The 24,710-nt window shown below is 53.9% G+C and overlaps 1 protein-coding gene across 1 annotated transcript; it reads right to left on the bottom strand.

Moving 5' to 3' along the window:
* Nucleotides 1-418: 418 nt before the first annotated feature.
* GALNT5 (polypeptide N-acetylgalactosaminyltransferase 5) lies at nt 419-15,239 on the bottom strand. Its single transcript, XM_074872344.1, has 10 exons — nt 14,134-15,239; nt 10,154-10,320; nt 8,227-8,346; nt 7,726-7,861; nt 7,228-7,347; nt 6,630-6,747; nt 6,125-6,448; nt 3,888-3,968; nt 2,307-2,468; nt 419-785 (listed from the first exon to the last, which is right to left on the bottom strand). Exons 1-10 carry the CDS (start codon nt 15,237-15,239, stop codon nt 645-647), a joined length of 2,475 nt encoding a protein of 824 aa, XP_074728445.1. The 3' UTR covers nt 419-644.
* Between the last annotated feature and the right edge of the window lie 9,471 nt (nt 15,240-24,710).

The following is a 24,710-nucleotide window of genomic DNA, read 5'->3' as shown; positions in this document are numbered from 1 at the left end:
AGGCCTGCTCCTCGCTTCTGCCGCAGCCCCCGGTCTGCCTCGTCTGCTGGGTGGTTTATCGACCCACATTTGCCTCCCATTATTAAAAGAAGGCTTTTTCAATAAACAATCGATTCCTAACGGACCCTGATACTCATCTGTCAGAGGCAACGGGTCCCACAGGGCGGGATTCTGTGGCCAGACCCAGCATGGGCATGTTGGATGGATTTTTTTTTAATGCGTTGGTCAATAAACTTCCATTTTCTGCGGAAGAATAAGCAGCCTCATTTGCTGTTTACAGGCTACAGAGCCTTGGAAGTACTTCTGTAGCTTATGCTGTTGTCTGGGGGGAACCGATTAAAGTTTGCTTACAGTAGGATGGGGGACTTCAGAAAATATTTCCATTTAATAATACAGAAAATTATTTGAGCTTTTGCCAGTCTCCTGCAGTGAGGGAACAGCACGCCTATCTGCTTCAGACATCGCTAAACCAGATGTGCTGCTCTTGGTATTCTGGTCTCTCAATATGCTGGTTTAAATTACGGATTTCAATTATCATTTGGAAATGAACTTCCAGTTTTGTAATTGCTGTCACAAGTCGCACAGATGTCCTTGCTGGATTCACAAGATGAAAACACAGCATTTCTGGTTCAACTGTGCTCCCTTCAGTCTGCATAGTAATTGCCAAACTGCCACTTCTGATAAGGATTTGCAGAGTCACAGGCATTTACCCTCAGGGCGTTGTGAGAGGGATCCACTTCCAAGCACACCGGCTGCGGGAGGTGCTCCCAGACGATGTGGTCGGTCTGCAGGGAAAGAGAGAGGGCTTTAGGTAGGCTGAGGTTTTAGGAACCGTGCAGCAGCAGCTCTGTTTTTCCACTGAGGAAGCTTGATTCTTTACGGTGTGCCCCTTTTTTTGCATTTCTCTAACACGTAAGATCTTTTTGCTGACTTACAGGGACTTTTGGGTGTACCCCAAAGCCTGTGCCTGTTGCTGACCCAAGATCCTACCACACCTTCTGTGCTCTGTGGCTTTTTGCTCACTGGAAATGGGAAGATTAGTTCCCCCTGTCCGAGCGGTGATTACCATGCAAAGGCAGTCACTCCAGATGGTACTTGCTATACACGGAAACGTACAGCAGGAGAAAAAAAAAACCCTCCTATTTTGGAGTTTCTTGGCTGATTAACTCAAAGCCCATGTACTGCGCTGTAAAGGACGTTAGGTAATTCAGCACTGAAGTTCAAACGCTGGGCCAGTAAGGTAGATTATGAAAGAATGAAGAGTGAGCTCCACCCTTCTGCTTTTCACATCTGCTTGGCTTTATCTGCGTAAGCCACGTGGCCAGCGAGGGGATGCTGCAAGTGCCGCCAAAGGTTGGGGCCCTTTCCGTGTCCCCGCCAAGCACTGCAGCGTTTCTCGTGATCGGTTGGTTAATACCTGGATTAAACACTCCTGAAATGACATGCAGAACATTGTCTGGGCAAGAGCTGGATCTTTGTGCATGTAGTAAACGCACTTTGCATCCCTAACACGATACAGTGATGCTGACACCAGAAGGTAAAGCATCGCAGCTCCTTCGGTCAGCACTCACCAGCCATCGAGCTGCTCTTCACCGTTCCTGTCGCTGGCACCAGCAAAGGCCAACACAACCCGCTGACCGAGGCCAGAGCATCTGTGCTGGCGGGACACCAAACCCCTCCAGCTCACACCTCGGGGCAAGCTCCGGCCAGAGCAGGTGACAAAAACTGCCCGTGCACTGATGGTGCTGTCCGGGCTCCCAAGAGGGGGCAGTTTTCATGTATCTCTCACAAACATTCTGGCCTTTCTGAGCCCTGGAGCTGTGGCGTTCTGGCTTTCAAAGTTTTATTTTTTCAGACTAAAGAGGAATGGGAGCTTGTCAATAAGATGAGTGTGTAACTTAGCTACATATTTTCTTTCTTAAATGAAGAGTATTTCTTTCTTAAATATAAAGTATCCCATTTCACAGCATTTTGCACAACTACTTACATCAGGCTGACAGAGACACAGTCGCGACGTTCTTGCTTTTTGCAAGAGTAATAAATGTAAGTACCCATTCTTTTTCTAAACGCTTCCTTTTAAAAACCGCTGCGAGCTGAATGCCAATCAATATCAAGTCATCTCCATCTAAGTGCTATTGACGGTGTCGGGCCGAGGCAGCCCATGGGTGGGGTGTACGTCCCTCCCCCCGGGGACCCACGCGGTGCTTCGGCTGCCAACGTGGCTTTGGCAAAGCCGGGGCCTGGGGGTCGGGGTACGGTACCAGGGCCCCACCGGCACGCTCACCGGCATCGTGGGCTTCACTCACCAGCTCCGGCTGGAAGGCGGCCAGTGACCCGTGCAGCCAGGCCAGCCCGCGGCTCCCACCCCGACAGCGGTGGAGGCCCAGCACTCTGGCAGTGCCGGCCGGGGTGATGCAGAGCTCTCCATGCTGGATCAGCCTCAGCCAGGTGTAGTTGAACTTCTGGTGCTGTGGGGAGAGAGTGGGGAGAGTGGTGAGCCCGCTCGCCTTCCATCGGCTGGGCTGGCTGCTGGGGATGGCTCCTGGCAGCAGATCTCCTCAACTGCCTCCTGCCCTCACCCGGGGCTGGGGCATGAGGAAAGCTGTGATCCATGGCAAGACCTCTCCTACAGATTTGCAGAGCTAAAAATCACAGAATCACAGAATCATCTCGGTTGGAAAAGACCTTGAAGATCCTCCAGTCCAACCATGAACCTCACACTGACCCTTCTCAACTCCACCAGATCCCTCAGCGCTGGGTCAACCCGACTCTTCAACCCCTCCAGGGATGGGGACTCCCCCCCTGCCCTGGGCAGCCCATTCCAACGCCCAACAACCCCTTCTGCAAAGAAATCCTTCCTAAGAGCCAGTCTGACCCTGCCCTGGCGCAGCTTGAGGCCATTCCCTCTTGTCCTGGCGCTGGTTCCTTGGCTCAAGAGACTCATCCCCCCTCTCTGCACCCTCCTGTCAGGGAGTTGTAGAGGGCCATGAGGTCTCCCCTCAGCCTCCTCTTCTCCAGACTAAACCCCCCCAGTTCCCTCAGCCGCTCCCCATCAGACCTGTGCTCCAGACCCTGCACCAGCTCCGTTGCCCTTCTCTGGACACGCTCGAGTCATTCAATGGCCTTTTTGGAGTGAGGGGTCCAAAACTGAACCCAGTCATCGAGGTGTGGCCTCACCAGTGCCGAGTACAGGGGAAGATCCCTTCCCTGTCCCTGCTGGCCATGCTATTGCTGATACAAGCCAGGATGCCATTGGCCTTCTTGGCCACCTGGGCACACTGCTAGCTCCTGTTCAGCCAGCTGGCAATCAACCCCCCCCGGGTCCCTCTCTGACTGGCTGAGGACAGCCCTGGTGCAGGCTCTGGGAGCAACTTGCGGCAGCCCAGACCCCAAACCCAGTGGCTGCAGGTTCCTCTGCCCCGCCACCTCCCCCAACCGCACCCCGGCTCCGGGGTGCAAACGGGTGAACCCCCGTCCATGGCAGACCCCCATCCACGTGCCGGCCTGTGCCTGCCATGAGCAATTAGCGGGGACCTGCCTCAGAAACTCTGCCTGTAACGGAAGGGAAAGGCTGTCTACAGCGGCTCTAGCGACCCAGGCTTGTATTTAAACATTTCTCTTCATTTTCATCACGTGCAGGCTCATGGCTTTATCAAACTTCCTGATTCCAGCTCGATTTGCTGGTTCTGGGGTTGTTGCTTGGCTACAGGCTTTGCAAACAGAGACAATTCCTGCCCCTTGCTGCTCCCGGGAGTGCTCTGTCCACGTCCCGTGGAGGGAGGGACTGCGTCGGCTCCCGGGGGCCGCGGCGGCACGGGGGGGGTACAGGGAATCTGTGCCCCGCACTAAAACCAGTATTACCTAGTTGGGATGCAGGGTACCCTTACCTCATTGTTAACATCACACGTCTCAAAAGCCAGGGTGGTGTTTTCCACAGTGATACATCTTGCTGTGGCTACGTTAACGAGCTAGAAAATAGCACCAAAACACAAGTTTAGACATAAATTCCCAAGCGCGGGGCAAGGCTGGTGCACTGCAGTTAACCTGCTGGACTCACAGGACACCCACACTGCCCACCGCTGTGTCATGGTGTAAATCCCCATCTGGTCCACTACAAATGTTTTTCTACTGAGAGAAACTGGAAACTAATAATTTCCAGCCACATTCAAGGTCACGTCGCCAATTCCTTGCAATGTCATTCTTTCTCTTCCAAAATTTCTGAAGAACTCATGCGTGAATCCCGGTGAATAAACAGGCTATTCAGAAAACAGTTCTCAAGTAACTCTGGATAGCGTTCGGCACAGCTGGAATTTGCAGAGCTAGATGCAAAACAGATTTTCTGCCCTACTAAATTTTGAGAATGAAGATAAAAGCATGATTCAGGTGGCCTGAATCAGGCCAAAGCAAGGCAACATCTTGAAAATTGTCACAAACACCCGTGGAAAGTTGAGGTTTTGGTTCAGGTGAAAGAGAGGTCTCTCCATATGGTCTAACTGCTTTGCACTGAATTTGATGTTAAGATTTATTGCTCTGATTGAAACAAAAAGGCTGAAAAAGTGACTGTTTCTCAAGAAATGTCCCATTTTTTGATGTCCTCAAGACTATTGCTGCTAATTCTTTTTAGAAAAGGTCACTTAAGCCCATGTTTCACGGAAGCCTTTGGCCTAATTCGGTGCTTTCTGGGAGGCAATGCAGGGAGGCAGGCTTTCAGCCCCAGCAGACAGCCTTCGCTCATACCGGGACGGATGAATGAATCCCAGTGGATCCACTGCTCAGAATCCGTGGAAGTGCCCCAAGCCACCCGTCTCCTACAGCTTTTCCACGAGCGTCCAGAGGTCACCCAGAGGAAGCACGGTGTCCCTTCCCGCGCTCTCCGCAGAGCTGCCCCCCCCACACCTTCACGACTCAATCAGAAAAGTAACGTGCCGGCTGGAGCGGGCAGAGAGCCTGGCTTGATCCCGAGGGATCCCTGTGACAGGCAACCTGCATGTTATGGCCCTGGCCCACAGACAAGCCTGAAACACGGCCCAATGGTCGCTGTGGTTTTTGCTGGCTCCCAGGAGGGCCGGCGTGGTGGCTGGAGGCCGTGCGCCTCGGTAGGGACCCAGGGGATGGGCAGGTCTCGTTCTCGCCCCCCCGGCCATGCCAGCCCTGCGGTCACCGGCTCCCGGCCACCTCCTCTCAGCAAGTGCCGCTCCTGCCGTGGCACTGGGAGATGGGGATGGGTGGGGAAGGCAGCAAACCCTTTCATTTTCATTCCTGGCATTGCTGTAATTTTTCTGACAAACCAGGTATTTTACTTTTGCTATTGCAATCATAACTAGCATGCAATCAATGTTCTATCTTTTCTCGGCCAAATATTTGGTTTCTGAATGTTCAAAGCAGCAGATGATGTTCTGCTGGGCCAAATTCAGAACCCACGTTTTATTCTTGTTTAATTCATCTTTTAATGTTTGTGAGGTGACACTGAAGTCCCGTGGAGCTGCGGCACAAGTAGGACCCAGTGCCAGGGCACACCAGGAGCTCTCCGGCGGTGGAGGAGAAACAGAGCCCGACCCGGCTACGCTCCCCACCTGGCCAGCAAGGGGCTTGCGGGGGCAGGACGGAGGATTTAACCCAAATCGGGACTTTTTGGTGGCTGCTGCCCTGCCCTGCCCGGCTGCAGGCAGCGCGGGGGAAAAGCGGGTTTCTGCTGCGCTCTGCTGGCAGTAGAGCACCGGTACAAACCCTGCCCGTCCCTGGGCCCTGCGCCCTCCCTGCGCTGCCCGGGCACCGCTAATCTCCCCCGAAAGGGAATTTCTCCCTCCTGGCGTGGGCAAATCGCTGGGCAGGTGGGGAGGGTGCTGGAACCCCCGCCCGGGGCACCCCCCGGCCAGGACTGCTGTGCCGGCACCGTCAGCACTGAGCTGGCTCTTTACCGGGAAATAATCTGGAATCGTGCCCTATTTCTTTATAAAAACACCGGGGGATCCAGACCACTGTGACACATTAAATCCGCAGAAATGTTACCAAATGCCAGGGAAAGCAACTCCGAGACAGTGCACCGGGATGATACCGAGTGTCTGGCTGCCCCAAAAACATGTTTTCACGTTTTGAAATCAATGAAGGTCGTTTGGCTACGTACCAGCCCGCTGGCTTTAACCAGGGGAGCCTCCAGGTCCGGGTAGACGTTCTCCAGGTACCACCGGAAACTTTTGCACCGAAGCTTCTTTCGCAGTTGGATTTGTTGAGTCAGGTCGCCGACATCCAAGTTTTTCAAGACTAAGTGGTAAGCGTGGCCGTAGAATAACTCCTTGTACTCGTCCAGCCAGACCTCCGCAACACGGGCCAAGTTCCTCTCCACCGTTCTCACCCGATCTTTCGGGAAGGAATAAGGATTGTCGTTCCTGAAAATGTGCCCGACTCTGGAGCATGGAACAATCTCGATCTCTCCCCCACACATCCAGACCTGAGAAACAAAGGTTGCTTTGATAGAAACACGGGCAAATGTTGGGTGTTGGCTTTGTGCAAGCCAGAAGAGAAGCAAGCGGACTTCCAGGAGGGATGGGGAGCCCCCGGCTGAGCCCCATCGCCCCAGCCAGGCTGGCAGGGATGCAGGCATGAGGGACGGGCTGCCGAGAGTGACGTACCTTGAATGAAATCTCCATATTTTCACCTCCCCAAACATCCAGTCCTGGGTCGTACGTTCCCAGCTCAAAAAAGTACTTCTTATCAATGGAAAATAGGCCACCTGCCATGACGGGGCACCTGGGAACAGAGAAACCCCGCAGCATGTCAGCTGGTCGGAAGCACCCATCCCTTTCCCCTTGCTTCGACGAGGGAATCACTGAGAAGCTGCGGGCTACGAAATGCTTGGGGAGGGTGCCTGAGCCTGCACCTACAGAGACCACACGGACCGCCCGATTCGTTGCTCTGCTGCAGGCTGGCAGATGCAACGTTAAAACAGACGGTATTTGGGTGGTTTTACCCAGCCTGAAAGCCGTAATGGGGCACGGAAGGGGAACAGGCAGTGGTACATCCCCCCAGCCCTGGTGGCACTGGCTAAATGCCAGCAGTACCGCAAGGGCTGAGAAGGGCTCGCTCAGCTTTGCCCATGGCTGGTGATGCCCACACCAACCACCACCTCTGTTGTCCTTACAACCAAAGGAACACGTGGCCTGGAAGGAGCCTTTGTTCCGAAATCATTAACAGTTTGGTTCACAGAGCTCTCACCTTTGCTTTTTTTACCTTATTATATCCGTTTCCTTGATTTTATTTTTCTCAATGACCTCTTGTGGAATCTGCCTCCATCCAAAATTCATCGGCCAAGTGAAAATCCCACGCTGAAAGTTGTCCACGGTCATGTAACTAAACAGGGAAAAGATTGGGATGACTAATTCTGAGTCACATTCCTGATTGAAATGTCACCCTTAATGAGTGAAGATGAATATCTGTACATAATCAAAACAAGATTTAAACAAATTTCATCAGGAATCCTCTGCATGTACTAAAAGTCAAGAAAAAGGGAAAAGGTGTGGGTGACAAATGAAGGGGCCACATCCACAGCTAATGTTGATTCCTGGTGTACAGCAACGTTATGTATCCCTCGTGAAATGCTGCCGAGGGCCAGTTAGGGGGTCTGGACCTGTGTCTTCTTGTAATTAACATGTTGGTGGTCCTAGTAAGAGGTTTTACTCAAGCCACAGGCATGGATTTGGGGTTTCCCAGGGGCACGAGCCACCTCACCTCATGTCCTTGTCGCTGATGACCTCGATGACGGGGCAGGCGACCTTGGCCCGGCTCAGGCGGACCCTCTCCAGCAGCGGCTCCAGCCAGCCCACGTTGCACTCCACGTGCGAGTCCAGGAACGTCAGGACGGCGCCTGAGGCAGAGGCCGGGGCGGCATCAGGCCTTGGGCACCGCTGCCCTCCCTCGCCGGCTGGCCTCCCCACAGGCTCAGGGCACTGCTGAGGGTGCCACCACCCTCCCTGGCTCCCCACAGCCTCCTGGCTGTAGCCCGCAGCCTGCGGAGCGAAGCGGGGCGGCATGGCTGGAGATCCCGACGGCCGCTGGCTAGGGCTGCGCTGAGGGAAGCCGTACCCCATCCCCACGTCAGAGCCTTGTGCTTTGCACACCAGAAAGGTGCCCTGAGCTGACTGGGAGGGGACTAAAGCTCCGTGCTGGAGACAGCTCATTGGCACCTCTGCGGGAGGGCCAGGCAGGGCTGTAAAATGGCTTTTGTCCTACCTTTGGCAATCTGCGCTCCCGCCAGCCTGGCCCGTATCAGCCCATGCCTCTCCTTCAGGTGGAGGATCTTCACTTTCGGGAAGCGCGACATGTATTTGTCCAGCTTCTCCTTGAGGTACTCTGCAGAGAAGGGGAAGGAGAGGCTGAGGTTGACTTACCCACTTCACACCTGTGACGGGTGGGGGTTTGGTGCTGGGGGCTCGCCACAGGCTGCCCACCTGCCCTGGCTCTGTCCCCCCGATGGAGGGGCTGTGGGTGGGGGCATCAGCCCCTGCTCCTGGCACAGCGGGCGGCCACTCGGCATCGGCACAAACCCCGCAGACGCAGCAAAGGGGGAGCCGTACCTGGTGCTGGATGATCACTGCACACAGGAGACGTGGAAAGCGGAGAGCAGCAAGTGCAGGGCTTTGAGGTTTTTTTGCCAAGCCAAGGTTTTTTGGCTTTTTTTGCCATGAGCAAAACCCCAGTGGCTTCACTTGGGTAGTTCATGATCCAAACCAGGTATTGAATGATTATTCAAAGACTCCAAAATGAAATTTTTTTCTTCATTGCACTATAATTGCAATTAAAATCTGGCTGTGAATTGTTTTCCTTTGCCTAAGAAAATATTTTTTTTGTGCTCAAATTTCTCAATATTAATCACCACATTTAAAGACTCAGCCCGGGTTTAAACTGCAGGAGGGTTTGCTGCGGCCCGTCTCTACTTTTCAGGTTGCTTTTGTCAAGGTTTCCCATGGCTGCGGAGGTAGCTGGTGGCAAACTCTCAGGAAAGAGCGGGGGTGAGAAAGGTGGTCCAGGGCACTCGGGTGGGGGCTGCCCTGTTGCTGGGCCGTTTCCACGGTGCTGCCAAACGCTTGGTTTGGAGACACACACCCACTGACATCATTCGGTCTGCAGGGAGGACCCCCGACCTCCCCCACCCAGGGGCTTCACAGATTCTCTTTGGTTTTCTCCAGAATATCACTGTTTGCGTTTCAAAAGCCAGGTAAAACCTTTGACAGGCTCCAAAGGTGGAACATTTGCAGACAGGTTTGCTGTAGGTTACTGCTGCTGCTCCCTGGGTCACAGCAGCGCCGAGCACAGCTCCCCAGAACCCATCTGCACTCGCAAGGTTTCGGTTGCAAACCCAGTGTTTCAGATGCTCCCTGGCTAATGAGCAGACACAAAAGGAAGCCATGGGGAGAAAGTAAAGAGGAAATTTTAAAAAGTGCTTTGGAGGGGAAATGGTATGAGTGTGTTTTAATGATTATTTTATAAATGAGCAAACTGAGTGGTTTTCCTCTTTTTTGCACCTACTCTTGTTGCACTGTGGGCTCTTTGCAAGCGTGGCATGAGCTCTGAAGTTCGTCTGAGACAGCACTTTCCCTGAAGAACCAGCAGTTGGAAAATTACGTCATTCCTAAATTTTTAAGGGCTGAAGTCAGCAGAGAGCCAAAGCGTTACAAAGCAGAGGTCCGGTATCATCTGAAATGCCGGAGTACGCACCCAAAGCCGCTGTGCAGGCGCAGCTGCCCGGCTCACTGCTGCTTTTACTGCAACTGCCCCGTTTTTTGAGCAGGCCGGGAAGCGCGTGTGGTTCCTCCGCTGCCGCTGGCAGCTGTGCAAGGCAGTGCAGGGGTGTAAACCCAGCAACACACCACTGCAAACACAGCAGCAGTTCCAGCGAGTGAGCTGGGATGCCAGCGATAAAGGCTGGCAGGGTATCAGGCAAGAGCTGCAGCTCGATTCCCCCACAGCCACCCGCCAGCGCCCATCTGGCCTCTGAGCCCCCTCATCCAGAAAGATAACAGCGCAGGGACGTGCTCCGACCCATCCGAAGGAGAAAACGTGATTTCAGTCTACTATTCAGAATTGAATTACAGAGTACAAATCCTATTTTGGCCTCAAGTTATATTAGTTTCATAAAGGTAGAAGAAGCTTCACCTACCTTTAGTGCTGAAGTCGTCCACCAAAATGACCTCTTGGATCAGATGCGGAGGAGATCTGCTGAGGACACTGTGGACGGAGCGGAGGAGGGTGGACCACACTTCATCCACAAAGCACATGATGATGGTGGTGGTCGGGAGGTCGTCATGAACCCGCTGCTCGGAGCACCTGCAACAGCAACACAGGTCGGTTGCACTCCTGAAAATGTCCCAGCTTGGTGTTTCCTGGGAAAACGCGCAGGGAGGGGGGAAAGGCCAAATGGGAAATACAGAGGCAAAGCTCCACAATGGGATTTTGTCAGGAGAGGGAGCAGAGGGGCAAGCGGGGGCCTGTCTCATGGGCAGCCCCGTGCTCCCCCCTTTCCAGATGGCACCTCATTTCATCCCAGGTTATTATCTCTCCTCTCCGTGAGGAAACAGTGGAAGGGCCCCCGGAGCCAGGCTGATCCCAGCTCTGCACCACTGGTCTCATGGACTCCTGCAGGGTCCTGCGATGCTCCGAGCACCCACAGCGCTTGGGATCACGGGCTGTGTGAGGCAGCCTCCTCAGAAGAAAAGAACTGGTATTACATTCAAAATGCAGGGAAATGGCCATTTATTTCCATGAGCTCAGCACAGCGACCTGTTGAACATTCTGACAGCAAGGAAGAGTCGCCCAGTCCGACTCCTGCACCTCACCCAGGGAACCGTGGAGGACGGGAAAACATTCAAACATCCGAATTTCTGGTACGACAGTGCTGGCAGGTCCGCTCCCTCAGTACCCCATATCTCAGGCCCTCAGCACCCATGTCTTCCCCCCGAAGCCACGGCCCGGCCAGCCGTGCCCCGAGCCCACACTGTTTCAAACAGCCAGCAGAACACGCCGGCGGATCCCAGCAGTGATAAACTTTCTCCCGTGTTTATGGCTTTGTCATTTTATTCTGTGACAGCCAAAAATGCAATGGCTGGGTCAGGCCTGTGTCTTCAGTGTTTGAACAAAAGGTCGACGAGCAGCTTTTCTCATCTCCCATTTGCAATTCAAGCAGCGCTCAGCCGCCTGCCTTGGGGAGCGGGGCTCCCTCAGCTCTGCTATCTCTGAGTGGATCTCCAGGCCTACAGAACGCCTGGTAGAGCGCTCCTCTCCCCCACGCTGCCTGCTCTATCCCAGGATACCCACGAACTGCCAGGACCTGCTTTCTCTCTCTTGTCACTAAGTCTGATAGCTGCTTTTTTCTCTCTTGTCCTTCCAGAGAAGACCTCCCGCAGGCAGGACAGGCGCCGGCCTATCTGTGGACACAGAAAATTAATTTCTCAGTGATGAATCACAACCACTGTTCACTCTGCTGCCAACAACAGAGAAAAAACAGGGACAGGTATATGGAAGCGTACAGAAAATTGACTTCTTTTTCTTTGCCTCAATGCACGGGCCCTCAGGTTCAGCTGGTGCTGGCTCAGATGCCGACGCCAGGGCACTGCACAGCTCAGACCATGTGGTGTTTTGAAGAAAATTCAGAGTATTTCAGGGCTTTGCAGCTAATCAGAAGTGCTCTGGGCAAGTGCAAATAACCTCTCCTGAGTTACTCTCTGTTGCAATCCTTGGGATGTGTCTTTTCATCTCCTTCCACAGCCTGGTTCACCCCGGCAGCAGCCAGGCTTGGCTCAGCCAGGCGGGGATCACTGCTTGATGGGGTTTGGTTGGAAACCACGGGGGTGTTGGCCTGTGGCAATGGGGCCTCTCTGCAGTGTGGGGGCTTAGCCTGGCTTGCTGGCAAAAAGGAGACAGGACGAGGGACAGCTAAACTAGGAGAAAAGAGATGAATTGTAGTTGCTCCTACAGCAAACCCAAGAAGCAGCTCACGGAGGGAGGAGGGACAGAGGCCGCGGATGAGGCAGGAGACAGCTGCCAAGCACAATGGCTTCCACTGCACGGCGAGAGGGATGTGAGGGCAGCTGAGGAAACGCGGCTGAGACCCCAGCCGTGGCGGCTGCATGCAGCCAGGCACTACCTGCTGCGAGGAATTCTCTCTTTACCCCTTCGTTAGCAGCAAACAGGCTGTTGGCCAAGGCCTGCATGTACCCCGGGCAGCTGGAAAGCATCCGCGCGAGGCTGACGGGAAACCTCGAACTGAGGAACGTCTTCTGCCTTCTTGCCTAAAAAAGTACTGTTTCTAGGCAGAGAGTGGTGGCTTTGTTATTGTTGACCCCCAGTTAAAGATATTTCACAATGTCCTGTGTGAGTTTGGGCTCCATTTCTGTTGCCATCGCCCTGGAAGTCAGCAAAGTGCAGGTGTTTCAGTTGCTGAAGCAGCTCTGGGTTCCGAGCTCGGGAGCAGCCTGGCGCTGCACCCAGCCGCAGGGGTGCCCGGCCCCCGCCTCCCGCAGCCGGGTCCCTCCCCACGGCTGCTGGCACGGCTGCTGACTCACCCAGGCCATACCGTGCCACGCAGCATGCGACATTTTTTTGTGCCAGGCCAGGAAATGTGGGTCCCTGTCTAAACCTGGGTAAGTTGATGTCCCAGAGAAACTACGGTGGCAGCCTGCGGGGAGGTCAGAGGCCCACAGGGACCTTCGCTCTGGTGCCGCAGTGTTGGGCTGAAACGGGGTCCAGGCCCCTGCAGAGCCCGGGCCACCCCCAGCCTTCACCCAAGGGGTCCCACCTTGGTGGAACTCCTCCTGCACGCATTCTGCCTCGGCACGGGGCTGGGTGGGCACCAGCACAGTGAGTAGAGCTCGTGAAGCAGCCGGCATTGCACCCAGACAGGGAGACTGAAGGCTGTGACAGAACAAGTCTCTTGTTGGCCAAATTTCAGCGGTCTAGTCCAGCACTCCAGCAAGGATCAAGAGAGAAACTGGGGTCTAAACTGGGAGAGACTGGAACGATCCAGCAAAGAAGTAACGTGCCGTTTGACCACCGAGGGTGGCTGTCAGCCGTTGCCACGAGCTGGCCCTGACGGCTCGATCTCTGCCGTGCCGAGGCCGAGGGCAGAGCCCGCACAGGCTCCTCCAGCGCCAGGGTGCCCAGGGGAGCTCCCCGTGGCCCGGCGCGGCAGCACACAGCCCCGGGCAGCGCTGGCAGGGACACACCCCTGTTTGGCCAAGGTGTTGCCGGTGACACAGCAATGCCGTAACCTCCTGGGCAGGAGCAGGATTCACCGGAGGCAGCCTGCGCTTACAGGCGCTCCCGGGAGGTGGTTTCTGCTCCAGGGTTTTGCTGTCAAAGACCAAACCATGGTGCTCCGTTCTGAGCCGCTGTGGCTCTTTTTCCGTGTGCCGGTGGCTTCTGTAGCTGGCATCCTCTGCCCCTGGCACCCTGGCTGTGTCCTTCCTTCCCTGCCCCACTCTGTCCGCGCAGGGCCTCACCTTGGCTCACAGGCGAGCACCAACAGCGCCGTGGGCACATGCCCACGGGTCTAGGTCCCTGGAGCGGGCAGTGACCGCAGTGCTCTGAAGCATGAAGGATCACTCCTGGGGGGCTTCCCCGGCCCACCCCGGCTGCAGGCTGGTGCGTGTGCTCATTCAGTCACGTCAGAACATGGCCTCATCTCCTGTGGAGGCTTTCAGAGCCCCCTCTGACCCTTCGGGCAGGGGAGGCCGTGGGGTGCCTCTGCCTCGAGGGAAGGGCAGTGGCAGCTTGCAGGTGGGAGAGCACCCCCGGGCAGGGGGGCGCTTCTGCTGCCAAGACAAAGCGTCGGGGTGTGGGACGCCCCAGGAACCGAATGCACAAATACCGAAAGCAAACAGCGCTCAGCACTGCGCTTGCTAAACCAGGTTTTAAGGCACAAAGAGGCCCAAGCCTCACTGCCCGCCTGCTGTGCCCCGAGCTCTCTGGACAGCAGGGCTTAGCAGGGTAAGACAGTCTGCAAAGTTTGCCCAGTTTTAGGTTTAGTAACAAGCTGCTCTAAGCTGGGAAAGTGAGCGCCACCCAGCCGCCCTCCCCGGGAGCCACCGAGCAGGTCCCCAGGGCCGTGGCGCAGGTATTTTGTACAAGGCAAGCAGATCTTACCCGGCAGGCCTGGTGTCCGCTACGGCTCGGTCTACAGGGATCAAATCGCTGAGGTAGACATTAAAGTTTCCTTCTTTCCATCTACTTTTTGCTTCTTCTTGTTTATCATCAGGGACGGCCACAGGGTGCCCAAACTGGCCGGGAGCTTGGGGGTCTCTTGGGGCAAGCGTTGCATCCACCGACAAGACCCTGTGCGTTCCGGGGCTGCTGCCCGCTGCCTGCTCCTGCCTGTCCCTGCCAGCCGCCGCTGCCCCCCCGGGGGCTGCTCCTCGAGTCGTCCCCCTGGGGCCCTCCAGCCCTGCAGCCCCGGGGACGGCGTGGGCACCGTTTTCGTTAGTGAGCTGCCGCTCTTGGCGCTTTCCTTGGCGCTTCGCGAAGCTCCCGGCGAAGTGGGCCCCGAGGTGGGGGGCTGCTGGGCTGACGGGCTTCGCCCCCTCTTTGCTCGTGAGGACCAAGTGATTCTCGGAGGAAGTTTCTTGCCATCCCACGGTGGACTCCTCCGGCCCAGGCAGGGCTCCCAGCCCTGCTGCCCGCGCTGCCAGGCTGGCAGGTCGCTGCCGACTCCCGTTAGCGACGTGTCCGGGTCCCTCCGCCGCCGTCACCCCCACCCCGGGGGCAGGGGGGTCGCTGGGGTGCAGCCGGGGGTCTGCCCGGGAGGACGATGCCTCCCGCGGCCCCGCTCCGTTTCCAGGGGGGCCCGTGACAAGCTCCCCCGCTGCCCTCGACGGGGGCCCGCCCGCCGCCTCCGTGGCCCCCGCGCCCCCCCAGAAAGTGACAACCGCCCTCGGCGGGGCCGTTTGAGCCCCCGGGGGAGCGGCGGGGACCCCCCCGGGGGGGGGCGGCGGAGGGCTCGGCGGCGGGGGGAGGTCCCGACGGCGGGGTCGGGCGGGGGGGGGCCGGGGGCTGCCCGGCGGTGCCCGGGGGCCGCGCCACAGCCCTGCCCGCTCCTGCCCGCGCCCCGCCGCCCCCGTCAGCAGCCGCCCGCCGGGCTCGCCGAGGGAGAGGCGGAGCGCGGCCATGTCGAGGAGCAGCCAGGCGACCGAGGCGGCGAAGACGAACGCCAGCGCCCGCCCGCTGCCGCGGAACAACCGCCGCAGTCCGCTCATCCCTGGGGCGGGCGGAGGGACCGGCCCCGCCGCCGCTCGGCCCTGCCCGGCGGCAGCGGAGCGAGGGGGGCGGGCCGGGGCCGGGGCTCCTCTCGCCCCACCCCACCCCAGGGCAAACCCCGAGGGGCCGTGCCGGCAGGAACCGGGCGCACAGCGGCTCCTTTCGGGGCGGGGGGTTGCGGGGTCGTTGCCCAGGGCGGCCGGCAGCGCGGGTGGAAGTGTTTGACGTGGCAGGAGCCCGCGGGGAAGTGTATCGGCCGAGGACGCGGGTGTTTCTCACACCCCCACCTCAGTGACGGGGCGCGGGAGCCGCGGCGGGACGGGCTGGCGGGGAGGGCGGCAGGCGAAGCGCTGCGGCCCCCCGGCGGGACAAAACTGGGTTAGAAACGGAGCCGGGACAACGCAAACTCCCCCCGCCGCCGCTGCCCGGGCTCGCAGGCTGAGACGTGGCGGGGGGGCTGGGCTGCCTGCACGGCCCCGGCCCGGGGGGCTCGGCGGGGAGTCCGAGGAACCCCCGCGCTGCGCCCGGCCGGGTCCGTAGGGCTGCCGTCGTGGGGTGACGGCGGGGTGCGGTGACCCCCGGTGTCCCCCGGTGTCGGGGTGGCCGGTCTGTGCACGGGTTCGTCAGCAGAAGCTGCGCTGCAGAGAGGGCGTTTGGGAGGGTGTCTGCGCATTTGGGAGGGTATTTGCATATCTGGGAGGGTATTTGGGCATTTGGGAGGTAAGTGGGTATTTAGCAGATGTATTTGGGCATTTGGGAGGGTATTTGGGTGATGTACTTGGGTATCTGGGAGGGTATTTTGGTATGTGGGAGATGTATTTGGGATGGTATTAGGGTATTTGGGAGGGTATTTGGGTATCTGGGAGGGTACTGGGGAGATGCAGGGTGAAGGGGTCGGTCGCGGCGAGCTCGGCATGCTGGGACAGTCGCACAGAATCCCCATGACTGGATTGCACCCACTGAGCCAAGCCAGGGCTCGTGGGGGGCTCTGTCACCCCACGGCTGCCAGGAGCCTTGGAGCAGAGGCCATGGCACCAGCCGGCACCATCCTGCTGCCCGCCTGGAGACTCGCTGCCCCGTGCCACTGCTCTCCGAAAAGCGGCTTCGTGCCAGCGTGCAACACCCCGATCTTACCACGCTCAGGACAGATACTGGATTTATCCAGGCCTGGGTGCTCGGGGGACTTTTCCACAAATCAAGCACCCCAACAGCAGGTTTTTGTGCTTATTTTATACACAAAAATCCGAGGTTAGTGCTTTTCCAAACACGCCTATTAGCTACTGATTGGTCAGTGAGTGACATACACCGGTAACAGGCTTACACAATGCTTCTACCCCTACGCGTGCTCAGGGGAAGGGTCTTGGCCTGGGCAGGGGCCTTTCTGACCTGTGGGTGTGTTTTTTAGTATTATAATGAAGGTAGTTCACTGTTGGGACACTCAAAACTTTGTTTCATTGCCAAGTTAATTAACCAATTAGTCCCTTTGCCAGGCTGTCAATTAACTCATCTTGAGCACAACCCCAGATATTGTCTTGATGCTCCAGGACGTTCTGCTTATTTTCTAGGGTTTGGAGATCAAAGTCTATCCCTGATGAACTTCCTATCGCTTCAAAGTCTTGTTCGACCAAGCTTCCAAACCTCATCATTATCCCCAACTGTAGCTACTGGCACAACTATTAACCCTGGCTACTAGAAAATGTAGTCAGTAGTACATGTAAATGTAAGGGTAGTACTGTACACTAGTACAGTAAATGTAAGGTCAGTAGTTTGCAGCTCTCTCTTAAACTCTGGCATTAATAAATTTAAAAGCAATGGATGTTATCCCAAATCACAAAGCAGATTTTTTTAAAGAACAGGCTCCAACCCACTGCAGTGCATATGAATATTGAAAAGAAAGGAGTGGAAAAAAATGATGTTCATATTCAAACTTTAAAAGAAAAATCATTTCAAAGTCCAGCCTATGGTGGTATTACAAGATCGAAAACAAAAGAAATGGCAGTTCTGTGGTTTTTCCAAGGCCTTTCTTTGTGAAGCAAACTCCCCTCGGACATGACAGGCAGTTCTGATTTCAGCAGGATTTGCGTGCGTGGATGGTGCACGCCTCAGGACTTTCAGTAAGAGTGAAGGGTAAGATCGCAAAAGGACTGTTAGTAGGGGAAAAAAATGAGTAGCTGTTGGAGAGTAAGGAAGCTGGGAGTTAAGATGAAACTTAAAGGAAATAATACGTTCGGTTTAGAAATAAAAGTTTAAGATAAACCACGGACTGTGGGTTCATTGACTGCGCTGGTGCTGGTTCTTCATTTTAATTTGGGTTTCTTCCCTGCGGTTCCCGTGCTGTCCTGGCAGGGCTGGGGTCCCCAATGCTGGACTGGGCCAGCACGCCCCAGGGCTGCCAGCCTCTTCCTAAATCTGGGCACGTGGCCAGCAAGGCCCAGCCCTGCGCCGGGCCGGGAGAGAGACCCGAGACCTTCCTCTAAGCTTTGGCCTCACGCTTACGAGTGATGACAAAGTCGTGGCTGTTTTGGTATGGTCAGGCATTCCCGCTGCTAACTCTGCGCTTTGGCTCTCCTCCCTGGCAAGAATAAATGTTCCAGATAGCTGAACAGATTCCTTGACACAAGACAGCTGCTTTTGTAGGGAGAAATTAATTTAATCAAGGCTACTCCATCATTAAAATAATCTGAAGTGTTGGATGGAAACGCATGGAAGCAAGCTGACTTGAAGATGAAAACTCAACATTTTTTCCAGCCAGAAGCCTCCCAGAAGATGAGGTAACATTATAATAAGTCACTCTGGGTTTCCATATAAAATCTACTAATGTAAAAAAAAAAATTGCCCAAAAAGAAGTCGTGAAGGAATGATCTCTTGCTAAAGCCTGGCTGGCTTGATAGATTGTATTTCTTTTCTGGAGCATAAGGGATGGTGCAGAGTCAAAGCCAATACAGTGATCCACGGAAGGCAAGATTAGACACGTGTGGCTGACCCCACCGTGCAGAGGACAAGGGCCCTTTTGGCTGAAAAGAGCTGAAAATAGTGCAAACAGGTTGCGCAAAAAGCCATCAAGCTCTTCCTCTTGCCACAAGGGAGGACCTGCTATATCTTAATTACTTGATTACTCAATTGCTCCTCCATCCTAGAGCACCACAGTGTGCTCTGCATGGGTAACCAGCGTGGGTACGGACACGGGCACCGCATTCAGCAAATCATGTTGAAAAAGTCATTTGTTCAAAGAAACCTGCTCTTGCATGGAAGGGGACAGTAGCAAAGAAGAAATATTTAAGCATGAAAGCAAACAGAAGGAAAGACTTAACAATTAAGGATCTTACTCAGAAACTGGTATATGTATTTGTGTGTATGTGTATAAAATTTAACCTGCAAATACAGCAAGGGTGACACTAGAATAGATAAATACTGAACTTGTAGTAACCTGCCAGAAGACCAGGACACCTTTCTTTGTTGTCATTGCAGCCACACACATGGCCACATTTTGCCAGGAGAACGGCCACACACGCTGCTGAGGTGCGACTGCTCGGTTCTGTGAGCCCCGAGGGGTGATGTCTCCGTGGTGCCAGGTCTGAAGCCATGTCCCCGCGCCCGTCTGGGGCTGGGGGGGTTTTGGCAGCGTGACGTCTGCTCACGGCTGTGGTAGCTCAGGCTGCTCCATCGTTGAGGGCTGCCCACAGTAACAGAAGCTATTTTAAATGAAATACATCTCAGGAGTTCAGATCTTCCTTATCTGACTTTTCAGTAACTTTAATCCTTCCCTCCTGAGCACAGAAGCACAAGCTTTCTGCAACCTGGTGTGATGTTCAGGTGAAATCTGGCAAATGCTCCTTAATGAAAGCAAAAGGTACAAACTGGGAAATCCTGATAGAAAAACAAGTGAGGAGGGGAGAAGAGAGCACAGAGAACATCTGCATGGGCTCTCACAGGTCAGCAGTCCGGCACGCCGCTGTGCGCTGCGGGCATCGGGGTGTTGGTTGTAGCGAGGTGGTTAAAATGTCGTGGGGTCTGTCACCCTCCTGCCGGGCCAGCTGGTGGCTGTGGCAGGAGGCAGGGGAGGACACCTGCCCACAGAACCCCAGCCTCGGCTGTGACTGCGCTACTTGACCCCTCGTGGAGCTGTGAGAGCTCCTCAGCAGGCCCCAAGACAGGCCTTTCCCTCCTCCCTCCCAGCAGCCCAGGCATCTCAAACGTGGCCGCTGCTGGAGCATGCTGGCTCTTCCCATCTAGTCCACATCACATCTTCGTACACATTCCCAGCTATGAAATCATGTTTTCGTTTCTGAAATGCACCATACCTACCATATGTTAATAAACTACTAGAATAGTAGGGAATTACTGGTGAATGATTTGTTCATTAAGTTCCATACGATACTAATTATATTAAGTAAGAGTGGTATGATAAATCTCATTCTCTCTCTGTCTGTGTGTCCTCTCTGAGGTCCTGCTGGCTTTTGACTCTGCTAATTAACTTTAATTGAATTTGACAGAAAGATACATGACTTGAGGCCATGAAGTAGAGGAAAGCAAGCCCCAGCTCAGCACCCCATGGAGGGAGAAGGAGAATGCTGAGCTGCTCTACTAGACATCAGGGAATCCACGCTGGCGGGCCGTGACGGGGGGCCCAGCTGCAGGATGGGCTTCACTGGAGCTTCACCCCCTTTGGCGGGGAAACCTGGGGCACACGCAGACACAGAGAACCCCGCGTTCCTCTGGTCATGGAACCACTTGGTTTGCTTCGTCTTCTGCAGAGCAGTTTATGAAAAAACATTCAGGATTCCCACCCCTGGTTCTCATTTTGATTCTCATGGAACCAAAATGAGTTTGGTTCTTGTGGAACTGTCACGAGGAGTTTCACCTTCATGGTGCGTTCCGTGGCCAGCCCGGTCCGTGAGCTACTAACTGTGACCTCCACGGTGGGATATCTTATTTCTCTGAACCCGGAAATTCAGTCCATATAAACTTAGCAAACTCTGAATTTAGAATCCCCTGGCAGTTCATCTGCACTGAAGTCTCCACACACAGTCAGACGAGAATGGAAGCTTTGGCTTTGAAAGAAAAGTTTACGGTTGTGTTCCGCAGGAAAACTGCAAAGCTGTAGATGTAGAGAACTGGGAGATACTGGGCAATTGTGTGTTGGACACTTAAAAATCTGAAGATAAAGAAACTAAAGTTTTCATTTCTATTTTGAAAGGTTCCCAGATTTTTCAGCTGACCTCATTATTCTGGGGGCGGGGTGCTTTGTGGTGCACGATGGCGGCAAAGCTCTATTTTTAGATGGCACGAAGTATGACGGAGAGCAGCTTTCCCCAAAATGGAGCTGGTTACGTAATAAAAGATTAGAATAGCCTTTTAAGTTTATTCTTTGCTCTGAACAGTGACCTAGATTCACTGTGGCTCTCGTGAGGGGCACGAGGATGCCAGCGAGGCGGCCGGGGTGCCCGCGCGCGAGGGGAGAGCGCCGGAGAGCCTTTGCTGGGATTGGGAATGGAAACAGCAGCGGGGCTCGGTAATTTGCATAGAGGTCATGTTTTGCTAATATGTGTCTTGTAGAAGCAGACAGCATGTAAAAGAGGATGGTTAAAACCTGACCCAGCAATGTTTTTAAATTTCAAATTATGCATAAAGTATGCATTAAATTAATTAGGGAATTCATTAAGAAGAGAAGAGTAAAGAAACTAGTTAGCAGTGTGCAACATTTAGTAATGTAAGCCATTTTCTATAATTGTTATATATAATTTGTCTCATAACATTATCCTTTGATAAATTATTGCAGCATAATATGATATATGTAGCTTATTAACAGTTTCATTAATTACTATTAGAGCAAAGGCACTCTGAAATCTGGTACACATAAGAACAAATGTTGAAGCAGATGGTTGAAATCAGTGAAACGCAATCGGCTGCTGAACCCTTTTACCTAATTACATTATTACATCAAAATAGTTAAACTAAATTTGTCAAGTTGTCGGTGAAGCGCTGGGATGTTTGGGGCCGCTGCCACGGTGTGGGATCACCCCCGGACCCCACCTCCCCATGGGGCACAGGGACCTTCCGGACGTCCGCCACAGGCTCCTGAGATTCCCTTTTTTTTGGACCCGGAGCCACGAAAGGAAGTTTGGAAGATAAAAACAAAACCAAGTGGTAGACAAACGCTGCCTAGGTCTGCTGGGGTACCCGAAGTGAAACCTCCAGCCATGGACTCAGACAGGGCATGCACCTGCACTAGTGTCTGCTGTGAGCCAGAAGCTTCGCTGACCGCCCGTCCTGCAGAAATCTGTACAAATAGGCCCTATGTGCTGTGGTGGGAGTAAGGAGAGGTGAGGAATCCCAAGTGTGGCATTAACGCACCGAATACACTTTGCTCCTGCAGTCCCAGACACCAATACGCTCACACAGCGCGTTTCTGCTGGAGCAAACAGATTTACAGCAGCATTTGGTTTAAGCTTCCTGAATTCTTTCCTTTCATACCTGACTAAAGCCAAAGAAATACGAAGCACCTAACTTTCCTGTGCCCTCACAGCCCAACGATCTTGGGGTAGCACCCCTCCGAGGGTGCCCTTCCTCCTCCCCCAGCTGATCCAGTCGCCCCGTGTTCCTCCCGTGTGAGGGGCAGCCTTTCCTCCTCCTGCCCAGCACAGCTTCCCGGAGGGGCAAAGTTACCTTCTGCAGAGGATTTTGACACTTCAGCAACTTTGAGCTCAAATTATTATCAAAAGTGCCCAAAGAAAGAAAATTTCAGAATAATCACTTAGAATCACTTCCAAAATAGGGTCTTTCACACAACAGAATATAAGAGAAATTACTTGCAGAATTATTAAAGGAGGAAATTCAGAAAAGAAACAACATTGCAACAAGGACACCAGGATGTGAATTTTGATAGGACCGTTGTTTTTTTTTCTCTACACTAAATTTTAGCAAATGTGCAGACAGGGTGGACCTAGCTCCCCACCTCTCCCTCCCACCCACTGCAACACCTTCCTGGGCTACTCGGGAAAGCCAGTCCTGCCCCAACCTTTCCAGCAGCTGGGGGAGACCTTCCCCTTTCGCCCAGGAACCCCCTGCATGCCCCTGCGGCCACTGGCTGCCCTCTGCCCATCCCGCTCCCCAATACTTTTCTTCCTGACACTCCATCTGCAGGGTGTACCCCAAAACCAGCATTTGTAGCCATGCTGGTGGGGTGGCTGTGGAGTGTGGGGATCCCCAGCCCTCCTGGCATGGTGGTTGTGGAATGGGGGGGTCACCAGCCCTGCCAGCATGGCAGACCCTGGCTGTTTGCTGGAGGCAGCAGCTCTTTCTGCATGCCGAGGACAGCTGCCCTTCCATGAATGCATTAGAGGAGAGTTCAACCTTTCCTTCTCAGCCTGATTAATGCGTGGACGGATCCAGATTTTTGTAAATATATACTTCTGTATGTGCTCAGCTCATGGGGTAGGGGGTTTGAAGCCTGTTCAAAATAATGATTTAATATTTGAGGTACTTGACAGCTCACCTCAGCTATGCATTATTTTCTCTGCCTCCTGCCTGAAAGGCTAAAACCGTTAATAAAGGTGAAGTACTGGCTCTATGGAAGGAGTTAGAGGTGTGCAATCATGTCCACCACTGTTTGCCAGTGACAGTGGACACGAGCACCAAAGGCAACTTTCCTCTAATATTTGCATGAGCAGGACCGGGCACACATATGTTAGTGAACAGCAAACAGGAGGGGAGCGGGACACGGCTGACCTACGTCGCCAGTGGGAATTCATACAAATATCTCCAAACACCGTTTTGGGGACGTCTGGCTGGCAGCAGGCACACCCCACCCTCCCGAGGCACTGCTGCCCCGTGCAGCACCTGAGGTGATGCAGAGAGGCTCGGCGGGGGCTCTCCCACCCGCTCCCAGCGAGCCGGGCACCCAGAGTTTCGGTGGGCAGAGCCCCTTCTCCCACCCTTTGATTTCTTCCCTGATATCCGAGCGATGTTGGGTGAAACTCGCAACAGTGCGTGAGTAAGGCAGGATGTGAAGACTGGGGGCAGTTCCTGCAGGTGGGGAAGAAAGGCCTGGTTGTTCCCCAAGTATGGGCAGCCCATCGCCAGAAGTCTGGTAAAATAAGCTTGTAGCTTTGCTTATTTTTATCAATGTAAAATCAAAGATAAGAGCCTCCCTTCTGAGTCTCAGCTTACTCCTTCATCTCTCTTTGAGGGATAATGTTTTACTGTTTGGGGACTAAAGCTGCTGGGTAAATATATTAAAATGAATCACTTCTTGTATTAGTTTCTGCACACAATCTTTTAAGAAAAGAGGGACATTTACTTCAGTATGCGGGTGTGTGCTTGGTCCTACCTCCTGTGTCACAGTGTGGCAGGAGCAGCTCCCCATTCCTGTCTGAAGCAGGTAGATGCATAAGTCTGGTTCCTCCTGCTCTTGGCACAGCATCGCTTTTCTACTGCAAAGTGAATATTTAGGAATTTGTAATTTTTTTACCACAGATATTTCTGCCAAATGCTCTTGAAATGTTTTGGTCACTGTCCTTGCTAATCCCTTCACCTAGGACATTGGCAGAAATTAAAACCAGCAGAGAGTTCAAACGGGTTAGTTAACAAAGCCGAAATGATTGGGTTTGGATGTTTTTTCCTCAGTACTTCCCTCTCTCGGGTGGTGAGCAAAGGTTGGAAAACCCTCTGGGATATACTAGAGCCCCACACAGATCTTGGGGCTACCCGCACCGTGAGCATCCTCCTCCCGGGAGGAGATGCCGTCCTGCACACTGCAGGCAGGGTAGGGCAGGGCAGGGCAGCGCAGGGCAGGGCAGGGCAGTGCAGCCGCCTCTGCACACGTACAGAAAGCGCGGCTCTGCCTGAACGTGGCCCTGGCTCCTCCGACATTGAATTAACTCTTCCCTTTGAGTTATCTGTTTCATCTTTCCTGGAAGACACTGGGCAGTGCCTGCTCTGTATCCTCAATCACTCATGCAATACGTTAATATTTAAAAAGTGCTGTAACTGGTAAAGCAACTGATAGCAGCAAATGTATATTCCTTATATAATATTTTAACATGAGTGATCACAGAAATGGATTAATCTAAAAAACCCTCCCATGAAATCTGGGGTAGCCAGGCGGTCATTCTGCTTGACAGTCCTGTCCTGAGAATGAGTGACGATGTTTTGGTAGTTTGATGGCCATGAAACGATATGTCACATAAAGATAGTCAGCACGACTGCCATAAGGCAGTCTGTCATTGTCTTGCTGAGCAATTCACATGCATGATGCATAAGAAAGTAAAAATAATCAGTAATCTATTGCAAGCCAGGGAAAGTAATCAGTAATATGTAATGTACACCTCCTCAGACTTGCCAATCAAAGCGGTTTCCTAAGCAATTTCAAAAGCCCATAGGTTATTTTAAAATGAATTCCTGGTCGTGTTCCCGGTGCATCCAAAATCAAGTCCCAAGTGTCCCCGTCACACACCGGTGCCCGTAGGAAG

This window comes from Strix uralensis, chromosome 6 (genome assembly GCF_047716275.1).
Source record: "Strix uralensis isolate ZFMK-TIS-50842 chromosome 6, bStrUra1, whole genome shotgun sequence".
Taxonomy (NCBI): Eukaryota; Metazoa; Chordata; class Aves; order Strigiformes; family Strigidae; genus Strix; species Strix uralensis.
Note: the sequence above shows the minus strand (reverse complement) of the source record. Positions and strands in the feature narration are given on the sequence as shown.

What these genes read in the sequence shown, in the direction of transcription:
- GALNT5 (XM_074872344.1), bottom strand. Translation starts at nt 15,239, where the DNA reads ATGAGCGGACTGCGGCGGTTGTTCCGCGGCAGCGGGCGGGCGCTGGCG. An exon ending in AAGGAAACGGATATAATAAG is followed by an intron (nt 6,748 to 7,227) that starts GTAAAAAAAGCA and finishes CTCTGTTCCCAG; the next exon opens with GTGCCCCGTCATGGCAGGTG. An exon ending in TGGTTAAAGCCAGCGGGCTG is followed by an intron (nt 3,969 to 6,124) that starts GTACGTAGCCAA and finishes GCTATTTTCTAG; the next exon opens with CTCGTTAACGTAGCCACAGC.